Source organism: Podarcis bocagei, assembly GCF_964188305.1.
Source record: "Podarcis bocagei genome assembly, chromosome: 5".
NCBI lineage: Eukaryota > Metazoa > Chordata > Lepidosauria > Squamata > Lacertidae > Podarcis > Podarcis bocagei.
Window position 1 is genome coordinate 98,907,990 of NC_138129.1, and position 18,463 is coordinate 98,926,452.

The window sequence follows — 18,463 nt, forward strand, 5'->3', positions numbered from 1 at the left end:
AGGGAAGCAAACTTATTTGACAGAATGCCTGGTTTTAATAATTATTTTAACTGTGTTATGTATTTTTATTTTGTCTTAGGTATCTTTTTTTGTAACCACTTAAACTTCACAAATAAATAATATTCACTTGTATATACCCTCCCACAGTACATACTATTCATAAAAAACAACAACACAACCAGATGTGGTTGCTAACCACAGTATTAATATGTTTGGTTTGGCCCTCAGTTATCATGAGCAAGTCAAATTTTGAATTATAGTGTTGAAAACTCCTAATGGCAAATACTCCTAATGAAAACTCCTAATGGCAAAGCAATGACAAACCTAAACCGCATCTTAAAAAGTAGAGACATCATCTTGCCAACAAAGATCCATATAGTTAAAGCCATGGTTTTCCCAGTAGTGATGTATGGAAGTGAGAGCTGGACCATAAAGAAGGCTGATTGCCGAAGAATGGATGCTTTTGAATTCTGGTGCTGGAGGAGACTCTTGAGAGTCCCATGGACTGCAAGAAGATCAAACCGATCCATTCTGAAGGAAATCAGCCCTGAGTGCTCACTGGAAGGACAGATCGTGAAGCTGAGGCTCCAATACTTTGGCCACCTCATGAGAAGAGAAGACTCCCTGGAAAAGACCCTGATGTTGGGAAAGAAGGCACAAGGAGAAGGGGACGATAGAGGACAAGATGGTTGGACAGTGTTCTTGAAGCTACCAGCATGAGTCTGACCAAACTGCGGGAGGCAGTGGAAGACAGGAGGGCCTGGCATGCTCTGGTCCATGGGGTCATGAAGAGTCGGACATGTCTAAACGACTAAACAACAACAACAATGGCAAAGTGAGCATCATTAAACTTTATTGTAGAGAACTGACTGATAGGCTATTGCGTTAATTTGGATTAAAATCAGCACAGAACAATGTCCCAGGAACACTTTTCATAACATGGAAACCAAGTACATAACCAACTTCTTATCCAGTAGCGATGTTGGCCTGTGAGACATTATTATACACATTACACATAATAAAAAAAATATTTCCATCAATTTAAGCAATAGTATAATTCTCCATGAAATAAGCATTTCTATAAACATTTTATGTTAAATTCAAAAATGTAACAAATGTTTTTTGCACTTTAGAAAGATATAAAACAAGTATGATTTCCAGACAGACACAGGAATCTTCTGAAAAATTTGTTCTGCCAGCCAAAGGTGAAGGTCACCTTCCATCAAAGCATTTTGGACACATTTTACCAGGACCAAGAATGTCTTCTACACAAGCCCTGTGCAAAAGAGCAAAGGATGCAATCCACTAGGAAGTTCACCTCTGCTAGCTTCGATTCATTTTGAAGGTGAGTGCTCCAAAGAGCTTTTGTGAGATGTGCCCCAAGTCTGCTGATTGGCAAAAGAGAACAGAGGTATGGGAAAGAGCTGTTTCCCTTATTTGCAATATACGGCATAAGTTACGGAATGCTTAAAGGCAACATTAAAGTAGATGTGGTTTTATGCATGTTCTCGTTTAGTAGCTTTACAAGATTTTTATTTTTAAATTACTGTTGTTCCACTTGTTATAGATGTGCATCTTGGCAGGGTGCAACAAGAGCTGTAAACCTTTGAACTGATCTACCAGGAAACGCTCTGGCATTATAATAAATGTGCTTTTTCTTCATTATTTTACCCTGCCCTCTCTCTCTTCTCCCAAAGTGGGGGAAAACTGTCTTATAAATAATTATGAATATTTTTTAGCAACATATGAAACACATAGTTCTGAATTATTTGCTCCCCATACTTGAACTTCTAGGCATACAAAATAACATGTAAAATATGAAGGTACCAGGATGTGGCAAGGCAGCTGGGAACGAGTATTCCACATATAACAGGATTCTTTAAATAACTTCCCTTCGGAAAGGGCCACATCAGAACAAATAAAAGACACTGAAGGAATTGGTTTGCAGGCTGGCTCTCCTGCCTGTCTCCTGCTTCCCCCTTTGAACAGGTGCTATTGGGTGAATATTCAAGGGGTTTCAAGCTGCTTTGTCCATTGTGCTCTTGGTGCTTGGAATCCAGCTGGAACTATGTGCTGCCCTCTTTGGGTGACGACGACAGCTGAGCCTGCTGCAGTGGCTGTGTGCCAGTAGCTGTTTTGATAGAGTTCAGGGTTTTGCTAAACCAAGAGTTCTTGGCAGCTTGGATTTCACTCATAAGTGCTCCTCTCTGGTGTTCTAGCTCCTGTGAAATGAAAGCAGTCCGGTGCTGATCAGAGAACTATTCAGCAGGGCTTAGACATTTGAGTCATCTTTTGCTGAAATTAACCAGCTTAATAAAAATTGTTGCCAAGTTTATGGATAATTGGCTATGTACAACTTCAGTGATAAACACAGCAACAACATATATCTGCTTACATTACAACATATATCTGCTTACATTACATTACATTACAATGTAATGTAAGGTGTATTGGGTGTTAGGGGAGAGGTATTACCTTTGGTGAGGGACACATTGTGCTCCTTTGGGGTAGTTTGTCTCCCTTTGGTCCCCACCCTGCACTCCGCTCTCACCTGTGGCTCTGGAAGCTGTCAGCGTGTGACAGTGGTCACACCCTGGAAACGGCTTTGACTGATCAGCAAGTGAAGCTGGCTGATGGGTCTTAAACCTAGGGACTTCCGCTGCATGGAAAGAGGCTCTAGCAGATTGAGTGGACAAGACCAACAGTGGTTCAGCGGTCAGGAAGGAGGTTTCTACATGTGCTGTAGAGGCAAGTGTGGCATCAACCTGGAAAGGTAGCCCATCTAGGAGAAGGAAAACTCTGATCCTAAACCTTCATTGGCCTGTGGGATATCTTTGGGAGAAGAAAAGGCTAAGGAGTAAACCCTACACAAATCCAGAGTGGAGTCTCTAAAACGGTTGGATGGTGCCTTCTACGCCTCCTGGCAACTCCTGCAGCCAAGCTGGGGCCAAACGTATCGCTCTGCTTTCCTTTGGACCATACCAGAGAGGCTGAGAGGGAGTTCTTGTTGTCTGGGCAGCCAGCGACCTCCATACACACTGCCCAGGCTTGCACCCTGGGAAGGTCACTTCAGTGCTGCTAATGTAGCAGTTTTACTTCACTTCCAGAAGTGCACTCCATTGTCTCTTGAGACAGATGGATGCCAGCAACAATGTAATTGTGAGTTGTACGGTTTAAATTTTTAAAAAGTTCAGTGTCAATCCTTCTAAAGATTATTATGAAAATCCTTCTCAACAGATTTGCAAGGAGCAATTAAATTATAAAAAAAACCCCTGTAACCCCTTCTCTTCTAATGAAGCAAAGACAAAGCAGCCCCCCCTGAAAATTAACAGAGGAATCCAAATGGGGACTGGACTGCTGTGGATTCCCCACTGCACCCCCAAAGCCCTGCCAGCAATTGACGTGCAGAATGGAAGGGGTAGATTATTCCTCTGTGTCACTACACCAGGGGGATGAAGCAGTTTTGGATTCAGTCACAAGATTCTCATCACAGGAGTCCCACCAAAGAAGGCTTCATTGTCAATGAATACGTTTGCCTCAAAAACATGCTATCTGTCCCTCCAATACAGCTAGATGGGTAGAAAAGGTATAGTTCATTCTTTACCATAACAAGAGATGCAACAACAGCCTATTTTCAGCAATGCAGTACAGCATGCATAGAATGACGTTACCTGTATTTTGCATTTGGCTTCCACAAGTTGTAGTTTGGTCTGTGCCAGGTCCAGCTCCATCTCTCTCAGCTGCTTTTTAAGGGCATCTTTCTCATCATCTGTGTCTGTTCTTGGGCTCTCTCTCGGTACAGCAGGCACTTTCAATGTCCCCTCTTTACTGAATATTTCACTACAATGTTTGCAAGCCATCACCTTACCCTGAAATAGTCAAATCAGAGAGTCAGTTGATAGTTATGATATCAAAGAGGCTGCAACTACAAAGTCGCTGAGCAGCTATGTGGCTCTTCCTGGCCAAAAGGATACCAGAATTTCCTGAACTGAAGACAACATATTGTAAAAAGGTGTAACATCATCTGGGACCAGTTTGGCATGAAAATCTGAGACCTCAATACATTGTTGGTGCCAGAGACTGGCCATGTCCACTTTCAGAAAACTAAATCATATTCACATCACACATTGGGTGGTATTCTGCTTGGGTGAATTTCTACTTGCTCAACTTTCTCCCACTCCAGGCACATTCGGTCTTAAAAATTTATCTGTGATCAGAACCCTTATTAAACAGACAAAGATTTCTAAGTTTATTCACAGAATGCACTTAGAAGCCCACTTCAGTCCCTAGTGCAAAACATGTGAAGGTCTGAAGAGGTGCTGGATGTCTTTAAGACATTGGGAGCAGGGTACGTGTGTGTGTGTGTCCTGCCCACAAATAAAGCACTCCTGTGTTCAGGTGAGTGTGACAGAAATCATCAGTGAATCTACCAAGGCCTCTTCCAGATATTTTTTAGGCAGGTCAGCCTTTCCACATTAGAACTTCTACACCTTTAACTGTCAGACAGAATAATTAAAGCAGACAAAACTTTTCACAGTACTCCAGGGCTTTGAAGAGCTGCACCTTTACCTAGGAAACCGCACAGCTGTTAAAAAGGTACATCCCATGTGTAATATAAATATCTAATTAACTGCATATTCAACAGGCAGTCATTGATTATACTGTGTTGTGGTAATAGTTCCTGATCACAAAATGATCCATGCATTATTATTTTTTTACAAAGAGTTACACTGTGATGTTAAAAGCCTTTTCAAAAGAGTTCTGCCGTCGTTGCCCTCTGCTGAAATGCCACCAAGGCCTTCTTTTTGCCAGACAGCCAACCTATAGACCAGGGGTCAGCAACCTTTTTCAGCCCTGGGCCGGTCCACCGTCCCTCAGACCGTGTGATGGGCTGGACTATATTTGGGGGGGGGGAATGAACTCCTATGCCCCACAAATAACCCAGAGGTGCATCTTAAATAAAAGGACACATTCTACTCATGTAAAAACACACTGATTCCCAGACCGTCCATTGGCCGGATTGAGAAGGTGATTGGGCCGCATCCGGCCCACGGGCCTTAGGTTGCCTACCCCTGCTATAGACCTACAATTGTTAACAATAACACTACCTCAAAATACTATTTTGAGGTAGATGCATGTCAGATTCAGAGTATTCTCACCTTTAGCACCTCAAGTTCCTCTTTATTGGCTGCCTGCTGCTTCTCCAGCCTGCTACTCAACTGAGAACAAATCTAGGAGGAGATAATTTTTAATAACATTTATTCTCAAGGAAAAAGAAAATCTAACATATTTAACCAAGGTGTTGACATTTCCTCTTCTTTTAGCATCTTGAAAGCCTTTACTCTGTCAAAGGTCAGTCGAAATGATTAGGATACTAGAGTGACTTCCAGACTATCAGTATTTTGGGGGAGGGATTCAATCGCTTACCAGAAATTTAGGCTTGCACAGTTAAAATGGATTAAAGTTTTCTGTCACAATAGATCCACTTTTTAAAAAGAGGTGACGTTTTGCAGCTAAGAAAGTGACAGAGAAATTCACTCAAAGTTTGGGATAAAGAATTGATTAATGGTGAGATGTAATGGGCAAGCAAATCAGGATGAAAGCTCATTGTTATATATGCTCCCCCTGCCCAACAAATCAGAATAGATATTCCGTAAAGACCAGGTGAGGATGAATGCTTAATGAACAGGTAGTGTGGGTGGGCCCTAGGTCCTAGGAGAACACAATCCAAATCCCCACTCAGCCATGAAGTTCACTGGGTGACCTGGGGCCAGTCACTAGCTCTCAGCGAAACCCACCTCACAGGGCTGGGGTGAGAATAAAATAAGAGGAGAAGGGGAGGTAATCAAGCAGGGACTCTGGCTACAGGGGGTGCAAGGAGCATTCAGCCCCTCAATATTTCAAGGTAGGGAGCTGAGCCCCCCAATATTGAGGAGGTCACCATCACCCCCTGCCCCTGGGCAAGCACCAACAGGGGCGGGAGGTCAAAAATTGCCACCCACCAACTGAACAGACCTGCCGGCAATCCTGTGATGAGGGGGCACCATCAGAGCTGAAAGCTCCAGTGCATGGTTCTGGAAGGCAAGCGCTCCTTCCTCAGACGGGAGGGAAGCTCCCCTGGGCCAGCCGGAGGCAACTCTGGGCAGCAAAGGGGCAGCCTTGCAAACTTGGACTGTCTACCGTTGGGCTTCCCCCATCAGAAAGGCCCGTATGAGGTCCAGCACCGACTCCTCAGCAGGAAAGCTTTGCAGGGGAGGGAGAGGGTGGCAGGGAGACTAGATCCTGTTGTGATCTTTCCGATCCATGGGCAAAAAAGAGGGGGAGACAGAGCGCAAAAGAGGGAGGATTCCCTGAAGTGCTGTTGTGGTTGGAAGGCTGCAGCATTTCAGGAGTGACTTCGGTTTGGGCACTCAAAAACTACCCAGAAGTGTGTGTGCAAGGGAGAGAAAAAGCCAGGAGAATTGGCTCCCCAACTATCCCCCCCCCCTCTTTTCTTTTGCCCATGGCTAGTCTGAATGTCTGATAAAAGGTGGATTAGGAAGGGAGTTGAGAGGCACACCCATAGCTGCTGCCAATTTGAGTATTTTTGTGATTCACGTGTAAGAGGCTCAGGAAAATCGCTAGCTGCTGCTTTCTTTCAGCGCCGAGAGCAGCTACAAGTGCAGCTCCTCGCTGCCTGCCTTCCCCCTCCTCTGAATAGCCAAGCAATGTGCATGCAAAGAGAGCCACAAGAGGCATCCTTAGGGTTCCTCTCCAGCCCAGGTGGGCACGCTGGGCAAATTCTCCCCTCCCTCCCACGCTCGCCAGCGCCTTACAGGAAGGTGCTCTGGCGATCTTCAAAGTGACGCCCACATGTCTTGGCAGGCCTGGCCGACGGAAGGAGGCGCATTGCGTGACCCCCCCCCCCCCGCTGTTGGGCCCAACTCAGCGTACCTGCAATCAAATATGCTACTTTGAATTCTTTGGAAGAAAGAGGGAATATTAATTAATTAATTAAATATAATAAAAGTCACTCCCTCACAGGCCATTGGTGAGAATTTGCAAGTCTGATTATTAGCTCTATAAATTAGTATTGACAAACTCTCCTCTTAACATTTGGCACGGACTTGACTGGCAGGAAATACAAGCTTGTTCCTGAATTGTGAAGTGGGTGGCTAGCTATTTAATTATAGGTATACATAGTTACTCTTCAGAAACTTACACATAGTGAAAGCGGAGATGAAACATAGAATCATAGAGTTGGAAGGGACCCTGAGGATCATCTAGTCCAACCCCCCTGCAGTGCAGGAATCTCAACTAAAACATTTCTTAAAACCCATTACCTGTTTATACTCTGCAATAATGGCTGCTGTCTTCTTTATCTCAGATTCTGCCTTCTCTAGCTGTTTTCTGAAGATCTCTTTTAACTTTTAATACAGAAGGAGAGAAAACATATTATCATTAAAGTTTGAGGTATATCCCAGACATTTAATTAACTAATTACTTTCTGAAACATACCCTTTATCAACAATATTATATATTCTCACTTCTCAACTCTCAATCTTAACACTTTATAGCAACAATTCTAACCATATCTACTCCAGAAATCAATTCTACTGAATCCTATGGGGTTTACTCCCAGGCTAGGATTGCACCCATAATCCCTAAAGTCTAGGGTAAATGTTTCCTATAATTATTTGCTCTGGATTTTGAATCATTAGGAGTGTGTATCTGGCGCAATGTTTTCTCACCAAAGATGGTGGGAGAAATTCAACCCTGTGCTAAGGAGATCACTCTCTTCTTCTCCCCCTACATGCTGTTCCAGGGCTTCTCCTGCCCCAAGCATACATTAGATGTTATAACCTGAAGAATTCATGGCACATATTAGGCAATCATTGGTCAAATATATTACATGCACAAGGATATTCACTTCACATGGATTAGTCACTATGGTGTAATTACCTTTTTATATTGTTGCACTCAGTAGTAAAAGGTTGCATATCTGACACACCTTACTCTTTGAATGCATATTTATGTGTAGGGTTGCAACAGCAATTCTAAACAAACTATAGCCTTAGTTGTGTTCATTTATCCAGATGGAGCTCTCTTTTCCACACTTCCTTTTGTCCCACTGCTTTCTCCCAGGTTAAACTGCTCTTTAGTGCTCAATTGGAGCAAAAGTCAATTTGGGCTTTTCCTGGGTTGCCATGTGTTCCACTCTATTGGTAAAGATCAGGTTTTCCCTTGGAAAGGAGCAGGGCCAGCAGAAAACCGCTTGGACCCATGCCTTCCAGGCATGGCGTAAGCGGAAGTGTGGACGAGCCCTTCACATCCTTTTCTGAACAACAGAAATTCCCATTGTTTGGCATACTTTAAATTAAGGAAGGGGAATCTGTAGTCTGGAAGAAAATCTTGACCTATCAAGGTTTAAAATTGGGCCGTGAGGCTATTTTCCTGACACCACACCCCTGTCATCACTTTGATGGGCAGGGTGACATCAGCTTTTGGGCGGGGTGTGTATGTGTTTCAACTGGCTATGCACATGGGGAAGAGGTATGCACAGCCAAATTCTCTGATGATTGGGGCGGGGTGTTAAGTCCTGATCAGGCTCCTACAGAGAGAAGCACTCCGGTTTCCACATCAGCTTATGAACAGAGCATTCAATCCTGCTGGCTGCTGCTTCACTGACAAGTTCTCTGCAAAACAAATCCCTCTCCCCCATTCCCAGGTCAACTTTGGCAGGTGGGCAAATTCATCCACCATTAAGACACCAGACAGTTGGCAGGTGGATGGCCCCACCTACCTGTCAGTACTGCCTGCAGAGGGGAGGGGTCCAGTACACCAGTGTGAAACCTCCATTTATCGGCTGGGTAATTCACATGAAGTTGTCGGATCAAAGCATTGGAAACATGCACATGGTTGACCCAACACATTTGGTGCCCAAGGAGAAAATTCCAAACGGTGCACTAATTAACATGAGGGACAATTTGCTTTGAAATTATTGGAGGGGCACCAGGAGAACTTCCCAGGGAATTGCCTACCAAGGACCAGATGTTGCCTCCTGCTCTGCCATTATTAATGGTGCCCAACATCAGCACAAGGGCTAAACTTGTTCCCACTGTTGCTAGTGGAGGTCCCTTGAAATGCAATCACCTTTGGTAAGGCAATTTTTGTCTGGACCGTGGCAGGGAGATTCCCTGAAGCTATTTATTATGAACACAACTACATCCAGTGTAGTGTAATAATAATTAATAATAATAATAATAATAATAATAATAATAATAATAATGGTAATAATAATTTTCCTGGAGTAGTCCCTGCCCCTCACAACCTAACCTGCCCCACAGAGTTGTTGTGAGGATTAAATGAGCGGGGAGAACTATGTATGCCACCTTGAGCAACCTGGAGAAAAAGGTAGGATATAATGCAATCAATCAAACCATGCATTTTACATCGAGCTTCTAACAGGTCTCTCATGGTCAGGCTGTGAAGTGTGAAAGTGCCAGTGATTGTTCACGGGATCTTTAGTCGAAGTTCTCTATTTTGCCCTTTTGATACACCGTGTTTAAGCATTCTGCATATAGGTTAGTTGCCTCCTCTGCTGATCACTGAAACTATTCTTACCTGGGCTGTTTCTTCTTCCTGTTTCCTCTTCTCCTCTTCAGTCTCCACTAGTTTTTGTTTGGTCAAAAGCAGCTCCTTATTCAAAACATCTGCTTTGTCTTCAGCCTGAGAATTCAAAGAAGGTCCCAGTTACACAACACTGGCTCTTAAACAATAACAACACAATTTATCTGAGCCTCTATGTGGAGCTACCATTATCAATGGAATGTGCACTCCCCTGAAGATGTGTGAATATCTGCATGGAGGTGTGTGCTTGTGTGTGTTTATGTATATATGTATGGACTTGTCATCTCTCTTGGCGCTTTGAAGATAAACGCTTACAACATTATGATATAATCTATATGCAAATACTGGGTCCAGAGAATTAGCCTCCCACATCTCTCTTTACAATAAAATCTTCACATGGGTAGTCATTTGATCTTTCATTTAAGTTAATTAAACATGCAGAAGGCTATTGGAAAGAGCAGCATCGCATCCTTTGCTGGCACCCAGGGCACACATGCAGGCACCATATGGGAGCAGGGACAGGGGGTGAGGCGCAGAGGGTGAAGAAAACCTGCCGCGCCAGCCCTGCCCTCACTGCTGATGCTGCCGCTGCCAGGTGGGCGCAGGACCACGCTGTGCATACTGCCCACTCAGGGGGGAATCTGCCTGGCCGATGCAGTCCTTGGCGGGCACATCTTCCCAACACTGACCAGGCGAGGGGGGTGGGGACATGGCAGCAAGGCCAGGCCAGGCCAGGCTCCGGAGCCCAGAGGCCCCCAGCAGAAGTTAGGGTGGAACAGGGATCCCTGCAAGGGGGTTTCTGGTTCGCACCCCCTCAAAATCATGCGTTTGGGGCTACGGCCCCCTGGCCCTGCCCACGATTGGAAAAGCTCCTATTGGGTGAAACATTTACTTTTCTAATATCCATCTCTCAGAGACATTTATTATAGAATGGGTTCCTCATCCTCAGCCCTCCAGATGTTCTTGGCCTACAACTCCCATAATCCCTAGCTAGTCAGGGATGCTGGGAATTGTAATCGCAAAACATCTGGAGGGCCGAGGCTGAGGAAGCCTGGTCTATACCTTCTTTTATCCAGGCACCTCTCTTCTCATGGGCTTAGCCCAAACGTGACATGTCTCAAGTATATGGTAAGCCGTTTCTCTGAAAGTGGGGGAATGATTGGCCTTCATGAACTCAGGAGTGCATAACCTTTTTCACCCTGAGGACCACAATCCCTCATGGGCCATGTGGGAGCTCAATGGTAAGCATGGCCAGAAGGACTCATTTATATCTGCAACCCAATGACATAGTTCTTTTGGTACCTCAAAAATATAAATTGAGAAAATACTATGCATTAAAAATATAAAAGAACTGTTGCAGCATAAAAATTTCCCAGCAGTGAGAGAAACCTAAAACCAAATTTAAAGTTTAACTAAAAATGCACCACATACAAAAGTTCCAATTTTAAGATCCCATAGTTTAAAACAGGGAGACTAAAAAGGTCTTCACCTGGCAATGAAAAGACCACAAAGAAGGTGCCAGGTAAGACTCTCTGGGGAGGTTATTCCACAGCTTGAGTGCCATCACCAAGGCCTTCTCCCTAGCAACCACTAAAATCACATGGTGAAAGAACTTGAAGATGGACCTCTGAAGAGGATCTTAAGGTTTGGGTAGTTATTTACAGAAGGTGTGGATCTTGCAGGTAACCTTGTCCCAAGCCATTTAGGGTTTTAAAGGTTTAGGCCAGCATTTTGGAACACTAAATACCATTCACAAACATGAACCACCCACCCATAATAATAATAATGTTTGTAATTCTATTCTCCAATTGAAAACCTAAGACTGTGATTTCTCTAATTTCAGCTCATACCTGCCTACTGATGAAGGCTTTTCTCACCTGGTCCAAGTCATTCCGTAGAGCAATTTTGCTTGTTACAAGTTCATGGGCAAGGTCATCGTTCTCTTGCTCAAGCCGCATGCTGGCTTCCTGTAGCCTGCGGTTCTCCCTCTGCAGAAAGAGAGGAACCACCAAAACAGGAAGTTAACTCTTGCCAATACTGAAGAAGACACAGAGTAGCCGTGCAAGCCATTTAGCTGAAGAAAGGAAGTTTAGAAAGTGCTACTAATCTGAGTCCATAAATAAAGATATGTTGTTCACAAACATACTACGGAAGGTTTGATTTGAACCTAAGACTTGGTACAATAGGGAAGGATTAAGTTCCACTAATCATGTTCACCTTATTCGGCATGCAGCCCCTTGTCCTGTGATGATTAGCATGTGAAGCAAAGTGATTTTGCCTTGTTAAAAGCCTACAACCACAGTGTCATTCCTTGTCTCTTGAACTTAAATAACTAGGCAGAATAGAGGGAGCACTAAAGGGACAAAAGTGGAACTGGACAAAGTTTAAAACCCTCTTTAAAACTACAAAAACACCCAATGCCCCTTCCGATCGTCAGGAGGAGGGGGGGTTGTGGGATCACGACCCCGCCCACTCTCGCTCTCCCGAGGCTGGCGCCAGCCTCGCAGGAGGCAGGGATTCCCCCAATTAGCATCCCCTGTGGCGCCAGGGGCGGGCCTTAGAAAGGCCACTTAAGGTCGGGGCAGCCTCGGCTTGCCCCTTTTCACCCTGGAGACGACGCGGGAGGAACGCCATCACCTCCCCCAATGCTTGAAGGGTAGTTCGTTAAAGGACTCCGAGGGGCGACGCCTCGTCCGAAACCTACGGAGGCTAGGGCCTAAAGCGCGCCCCCGAGCGGTAACCCCTCGGGGAGCGCCTAGGGATACGCATCTCGGGTGGCTCCCCCTGTTGGTGTTTAACCCTTCCCGGTCAGACCGGATAGTCGGTTAGGGGCCAATGCCTAAAGCCAATACCCTTCATTTCCTGTAATCAATAAAGTTGTGGCCATTTTCGCCCATTAACCTAAAACGCTGTGTCCGTTGTCTTTATTTATTCCACCTGTGGGGGGGGGAGGGAATAGCCACCCAAATAGCAGAAGAGCAATAAAACTAAAAATTCAGTAAGTGCTGTCATAATAAATATTAAACAAGTTTTAAAAGGCTTTTCCATTTGGTCCTTGTTCTCCTCAACAAATTTGATGAACACACAACTTGCAGATTGTGAAAGAAGCAAGGAGAAAGTAAATTCCTTGGGTATGCAAACGTCATAAAGCAGAAGTAATACAGGTAAGGTAAGACTGCTGCTTTAAGGGAAACAGTGAAGCAGTTTCAAACTCTTCTCATGCAAAGCCTGCTGAGGAGACAAGAAAAGCATCGCTGCTAATGTTCTGTTGTGAGGAACATCCTGAATCAGGTGGTGTCCAGAACCACTCACAGGTGTTCTAGGGATCATGAACGCACTTGCGGTAAACATAGAGAAGAATTCACTAAGTCGTGCCTCTGGACACAAAAGTGTGCTCTATATTTTCCCATAGCTTTCTTCCTGAACAAGACCATATTAGAATGTTGAACCCAAATAGCCTGTACTGAAGTTATTTTTTGTTGCATATAAAATGTAGGAACAATATGACATCACTCGCAATTTATGAATGGACTGCTTACAGGTGCAGACGCTGTATGGGTAAATGCAATAACATTTGGAATGAGTTTATACAAACTGTTGTAGGCTATTAATATTTACATAACCCCAAGCCAATAACATTATACCACTTTAGACAAGAACGTATGGAAATGTCATATATATTTTTCTCTTTTTTCCGAACATTTTTGCTTTTATATGTATCTTTGATGTTGTTTTTCTTTTTTTTCCTGTATCACTTTAATTCCTTTAACTGAAATCACCTTAATAAAATATTAATATTTTTTAAAATGTAGGATCATCCTGTTGCTGGATCTGATGAAGATGTGGAGATAGGCATCTGACAAATCCACTAATTACAAAAAGTCATCTTTCAAGAAAGTTGTCATGATGGATTTGAGAGTCTTCATCCTAAAATGCTTCTGGTGAGATGAGAAACTTGTTGAGCCACTAGATCTGAAATCTCCAACCTTTTGTGGCACCAAGAAAGGAATAGACTCCAGATCTCTAGACCAGGGGTCGGCAAAATTTTTAGCCATGGGCCGGTTCACTGTCCCTCAGACCTTGTGGCTGGCCGGAGAAGGGGCACTGGGGGGGGGTGAGCTGGAAGAAGAGGCAAGAGGGGCAAGTAGTCCTCCTCCCCACCCCCCAGCCCCACCCCCAGCTGCTGCACTTACCTTCCCAGGGGCTGCCGCCACCACCACCACCACTGCTGCCGCTGCTTCTCATGAGTAGGCAGAGCAAGCTTGTCTGCTCTACTCCCTGGCCCACAGGAGCACCAGGGCAGCAGCAGCGACAGCAGAGGGAAGATGAGCGGCGTGAAAGGGCTGGCTCCGGAGAGAGGCTGCTTAAAATGTTGCCCAGCCAGCTCAGCCCAGCCCCCTTCCTCCTCTAGGCAGGGCAGGGAGAATCCAGGAGGAGGGAGGCGCCGCCGTGGTGTGTGTGAGGGAAAGGAGAAAAAATGGAATAGCGCAAGGAGAAAAATGGCGCAGCCCGAACAAACAGAATCCCCACACTGATCCACAGACAGTCCGCAAGCCAAATCATGAAGGCAATTGGGCCTGATCCAGTCCCCGGGACTTAAGTTTGCCGACCCCTGCTCTAGACTGTAGAGACAAGAGCTATTCTTTTGACATCCAGAAGGTGCTGATGGCTTCTAGCCCTGGCTGGTGTTTGGATAGATTTCATGTCCTTGGGGAGGTCATGAATTCATTTCTGGGACAACATGCATACTCCATTATGTAACCTAGAGAGACCATCTCCCAGACCTATACTTCAGAACTAGTTTGATGCATAGTAAAGCGTCACCTACCTTTAATTACAGGCAGGGAGCTGGTGTCAGGAAGAGGAAGATTTATTCTAAACCTTGCTGAACATAGCAGATGTGCTTGTCCCTGGTTGGGTCTGCATGGAGCTGCACCCAAACCCCTGGGATAAACTCTGCTAGAAGTACTTCCCTGAAGTCCAGTTCTTTGTGCAATAAGCCTGAGTGTAAAGACTGTCACTGTTTTGGTTCTTTTTCTTCCTTTCTAGAGTAGACTAGGCCTTCTTTTCATCTTTACTCTTTCTGAGCACTAGATCAAATGCCTTGCCAAACAGCTTTGTACCTGAGAAGGGATGCTCCAGCCAGCCTGGACTAAGAACTGACTGGTTGCCCAAGTCCTCAGTCATATGTTACTCCTGGCCACCATGTTAACTGTCAAGGCTTGAAACTATAACTTGAGGGTACCCATGAGAAGTGTCTGCCATGAGCACAGAAGCCAGTCCAATCTTCTCAAGACCATCCTTAATCACCTTGGACATACCTTCCAGCTCCTGGAACCACATAGAATAATAGAATCATAGAATTGTAGAGTTCGAAGGGACCCTGAGGATGATCTAGTCAAACCATACCAAGCTAGAGCTGGCAAGCAAAGCCCAGAAGGCAGTAGCAGAAGCTTCAAATCTCCTGTGAAGAAACCTTGACCATCTTGTCATAAGGGTCCTTGGTCTTCCCTTCTGCAGAGTGACAGAAGAGGCAGGCATATGCTTATAGAAAGATGACTTCCTGGAGGAGCTAGATGATAATGAGCTCAAGGGTGGAGACCTCCTGTTCCTTTTGTGGCTAGTGTGCTCCCAAGGATAGTGCTTTTGCTGTTTCCTGCTGGAACTTTCTAGACCCCAAACTGGAACAGATATGGCTGCTCCTCCCATCCCCTTCCAAATACAAAACCAGCCAGGGTATTTCAGGGGCAATCATTCCCCTCATCCAAGTGAAACATTTGGGTGTAACTCACTACCCAGATCCAGAGGTCTATTGGCATTGGGAATAAGAGCCTCATATCATGAGATGCTGAAGAGCCAGCCTGCGAGGACTGCAGTGCTTGGCCTTCCCCTGGTACCACTGTGTCCCCGACACATCTTTCTGGGATTTCATGTCTGCTGCAGTTACCCCAGCAGCCCAAAGCTCATGTCTGGTCCCCTGGAGTGAGGGGTGAGGAGCCTGCTTGCTGTCCCATTGCATCAATGGCATGCAGTCTCTAATGTTGACCTGCTCTGTTCCCTGTGCCCAATCCCTAGCTGTGAGGTGTTGGGTGGTGTAGAGGGGGAAATGAAAAGGCAATAATAATAAATCAAGAAAGGAAATATTTTGTTTTACACTGGTGACCTTGAGTAGCTCACAAAGAAGCCCTGATAGGTCTGATCTGGGAGGGCAGAGCAGCTCCTCCACCTAGAGAGGACCATCCTTGTGTGATAGGAATTTTATGGTTTTAGATATATAGTAATGTTCATAACTGCACATACATAGATCAGCACAGGAACCATTTTGATTCCTAAACTGACCAAATCCTTTCTCTGCAAGGTTAAAAATGGAAAAGCCTCCCCATTGTCTCTTCCTTTAATCTGTGTTTGAATAAGGTGTGAGCCTGTGACCTGGCCCAGGAAATAAGTATTTTAGCACTACAAAAGAATGGCCAGGCTCCCCAGAAAATCCAATCAAGTAACCTGCTAGACAGGAGATAAACAAGGACAAGAGAAAAACAACATTTAAATTTCTGTGATGGAGGTGGGATGTATCTGAGGGGTGGTCTTAGGTTACACCCCTTCTGTGATGTATGCATAATGTTTCTGGGGGTGGTCCTGATCTAGAGAAGGGGAATTTCAAAAGTCTTTATAAGGCCTTGCAGGCCATTGTTCTGGGTCCTCTTCCTCTCCTGCGTGTGAGGGGGGTACCCTGTTGCAACAGATCAATAAAGATCAAGCTTACTAGCTGCTTTGCTTCTCAATATTCTCTGGTTGGCCTCTGTTATTTTCTCCTACCAATAGGGAACCTATGTAAGGACTCTATATGGGCTCTTGGATACCCCATAAGGGAAAAGGGCATATTTTTATTTACAACAGATGGCGACCACGCACGAAGGGACTTTTGGTTACCCGGATTCTGGAAACGAGGAAGGACTGGTTATCCAGCGCGCACCAGGCAGTTTGCCAGGAGGAATAACCAGTCTTCCATCGGTCCCAGGGTCTGGCAATAACTTGGAGTTCAGCGGGGCTAACCAGAGGAAGCAAATCTTGATCAGGCCGGCCTTAAACAACCAGTCAAGACATCGTGGGATCACCAGGAACAGTGCATGCGGAAGTGAGTATTAAGTAGGAAACACGGGTAGTGGGTTGGGGTCTCTAAACCACAGCAACCAAAATTCTTTAATTCTTCCTTTTCCCTTCAAATCTAAAATTTCTACTTTTTTCCTCATCTAAAAATTGCCTTCTCCTTTCTGTCCCCTCAATCTCAACACCAGCCCTAGCCCTTCGGAGTATGCCCAGGCAAAGGTTGTGTGTGATTTCTTCCACTTAACTCTGTATGCCAACCTATTCCTTCGGAGTTTTGCCCAGAAAGGTTGTGCAATTTCTTCTGCACTGAAAACTATAATTCCCAAAACTATAACTCCCAGGTGTAGCCGCACCTCTGCCATGGCGATCTTTGTTAGAGATGACCTGTGAGCAGAGAAAGCAAGGGCACCTGATTCCTTTCCTTCTTTGTCATTTCTGAGTCCCAATCTGGCACTGCGCTACGCAAGCGTCCAGTAGGGAACTCTCAGGTTAGATTGTAAGAGGCAGGAGGTTGCTGTGGGCTCCCTGGCTGAGTAATGACCAAAGGGGGGGGGTTGAGATCGCTGACCGCACTGTTAGCTTAGTAGCCAGGAAAGGCCAACAGCTGTACCAGCCTAGTAAGTCAGGCCAGACGAACGGCGGTGTGTCACAGTACTAATTCTCGGAGTTGTCCAAATTGAGTGTACTGTGGGTTATTTATTGTGTTTCCTGAAAAGTGGGGATAAAACCCCGACTGCAGTATAAAAGTAAAAGCTAGCGCTATTAAAATTCTTAAAATGGGTGCACCTCAATCAAAAGAAATGAACCCACAGACTCCTGATGGGAAAGAAGCCCAGTTGGTGCTTACTTCCCGCCTGGACTCTGACAGTCCCCTTCAATTTGTGTTTAAGAAACGTTTTTCCAGTGTTTAAATTGTACTTAGGCAACATCCAGCAGCTGCTTATCTTAAATGTGCCATCTAAAATAAAAATGCAAGCTTGCTCCAAATTCTAAATCTAAGGAAGCCATGTTGAACCTTATCAGTCTTAAAAACAAGACAAAATGGAGAATGAAGTGTGCAAATGTTTGTTATTTGAGAGAGGCTCTAAAAGAGAGTTTTTCTCCCAAGTGGTAAAATCCTGTATACGCGCTACTTGTGTTCTGAAAGGAGGATTACCCCACCTCCTTCCTCTAGTTTCAGTGGGGAGGGTAACCTAATGTTTCTGCTGCAAAAGCCTAGTTGAGCCAACTGCTCTCTCAAGCTAAAATGCAGTGTATGTATTTCATTAAGCATATGCCTATGAAAGTATGGTGTTCCTTCTAAGAAAAATATCTGAGTCCAGTTTTAACTTTGATTTGGTTAGACAGAAGAGTTATTGTAAGGCTCCTGGTATCAGTCTCTATAAGACGTCCTGGCCTCTTTTCTTAGAAAATGCCCCCCCTTGTTTCATTCTGTCTCTTTCAGGTTTTTTTTCCTTCTCCTTCTTATTCTGTGCCAGGTAAATTTACTTCCGAGTAAGCTTCCTTTAAAGGAAACTGCAAAGGGGGGGGGGCATAGATTAGGCTTACTATTCCTCTGCAAGTTCAGGAAAAATTGTCACTTTTGTATTCCTTTTAAATCAAATCTATGGCTGTTTTAACTATGCTTTATAAGAGATCCTCTCCCTATCTTAGGAAAAATGTTCACTTCAGTCTTTAAAGATAATTTATCTAGGAACTTTCACTCTTTAGTCTAAGGAAGTAAACACTCACTCAAACTAGCTTCAAG

At 44.7% G+C, this 18,463-nt stretch overlaps 1 protein-coding gene and 1 long non-coding RNA gene across 5 annotated transcripts in view; one reads left to right on the forward strand and one right to left on the reverse strand.

The window, feature by feature from the left end:
- Positions 1-18,463, forward strand: part of LOC308587144 — a 173,094-nt gene that overhangs the window by 34,648 nt on the left and 119,983 nt on the right. The window lies entirely within an intron of this gene.
- The window catches only part of RABGAP1L (RAB GTPase activating protein 1 like), a 161,143-nt gene continuing 144,240 nt past the window's right edge, over positions 1,561-18,463 (reverse strand). For all 4 annotated transcript variants that reach the window (XM_081194342.1, XM_081194346.1, XM_081194347.1 and 1 more), the window contains 6 exons: positions 11,487-11,597; positions 9,604-9,708; positions 7,323-7,406; positions 5,160-5,231; positions 3,672-3,869; positions 1,561-2,222 (listed from right to left, as the gene is read on the reverse strand). In XM_081194342.1, coding sequence (XP_081050468.1) covers positions 2,067-2,222; positions 3,672-3,869; positions 5,160-5,231; positions 7,323-7,406; positions 9,604-9,708; positions 11,487-11,597 — 726 coding nt within the window. In that variant the 3' untranslated portion in view covers positions 1,561-2,066. The remainder of the gene's footprint in view (positions 2,223-3,671; positions 3,870-5,159; positions 5,232-7,322; positions 7,407-9,603; positions 9,709-11,486; positions 11,598-18,463) is intronic.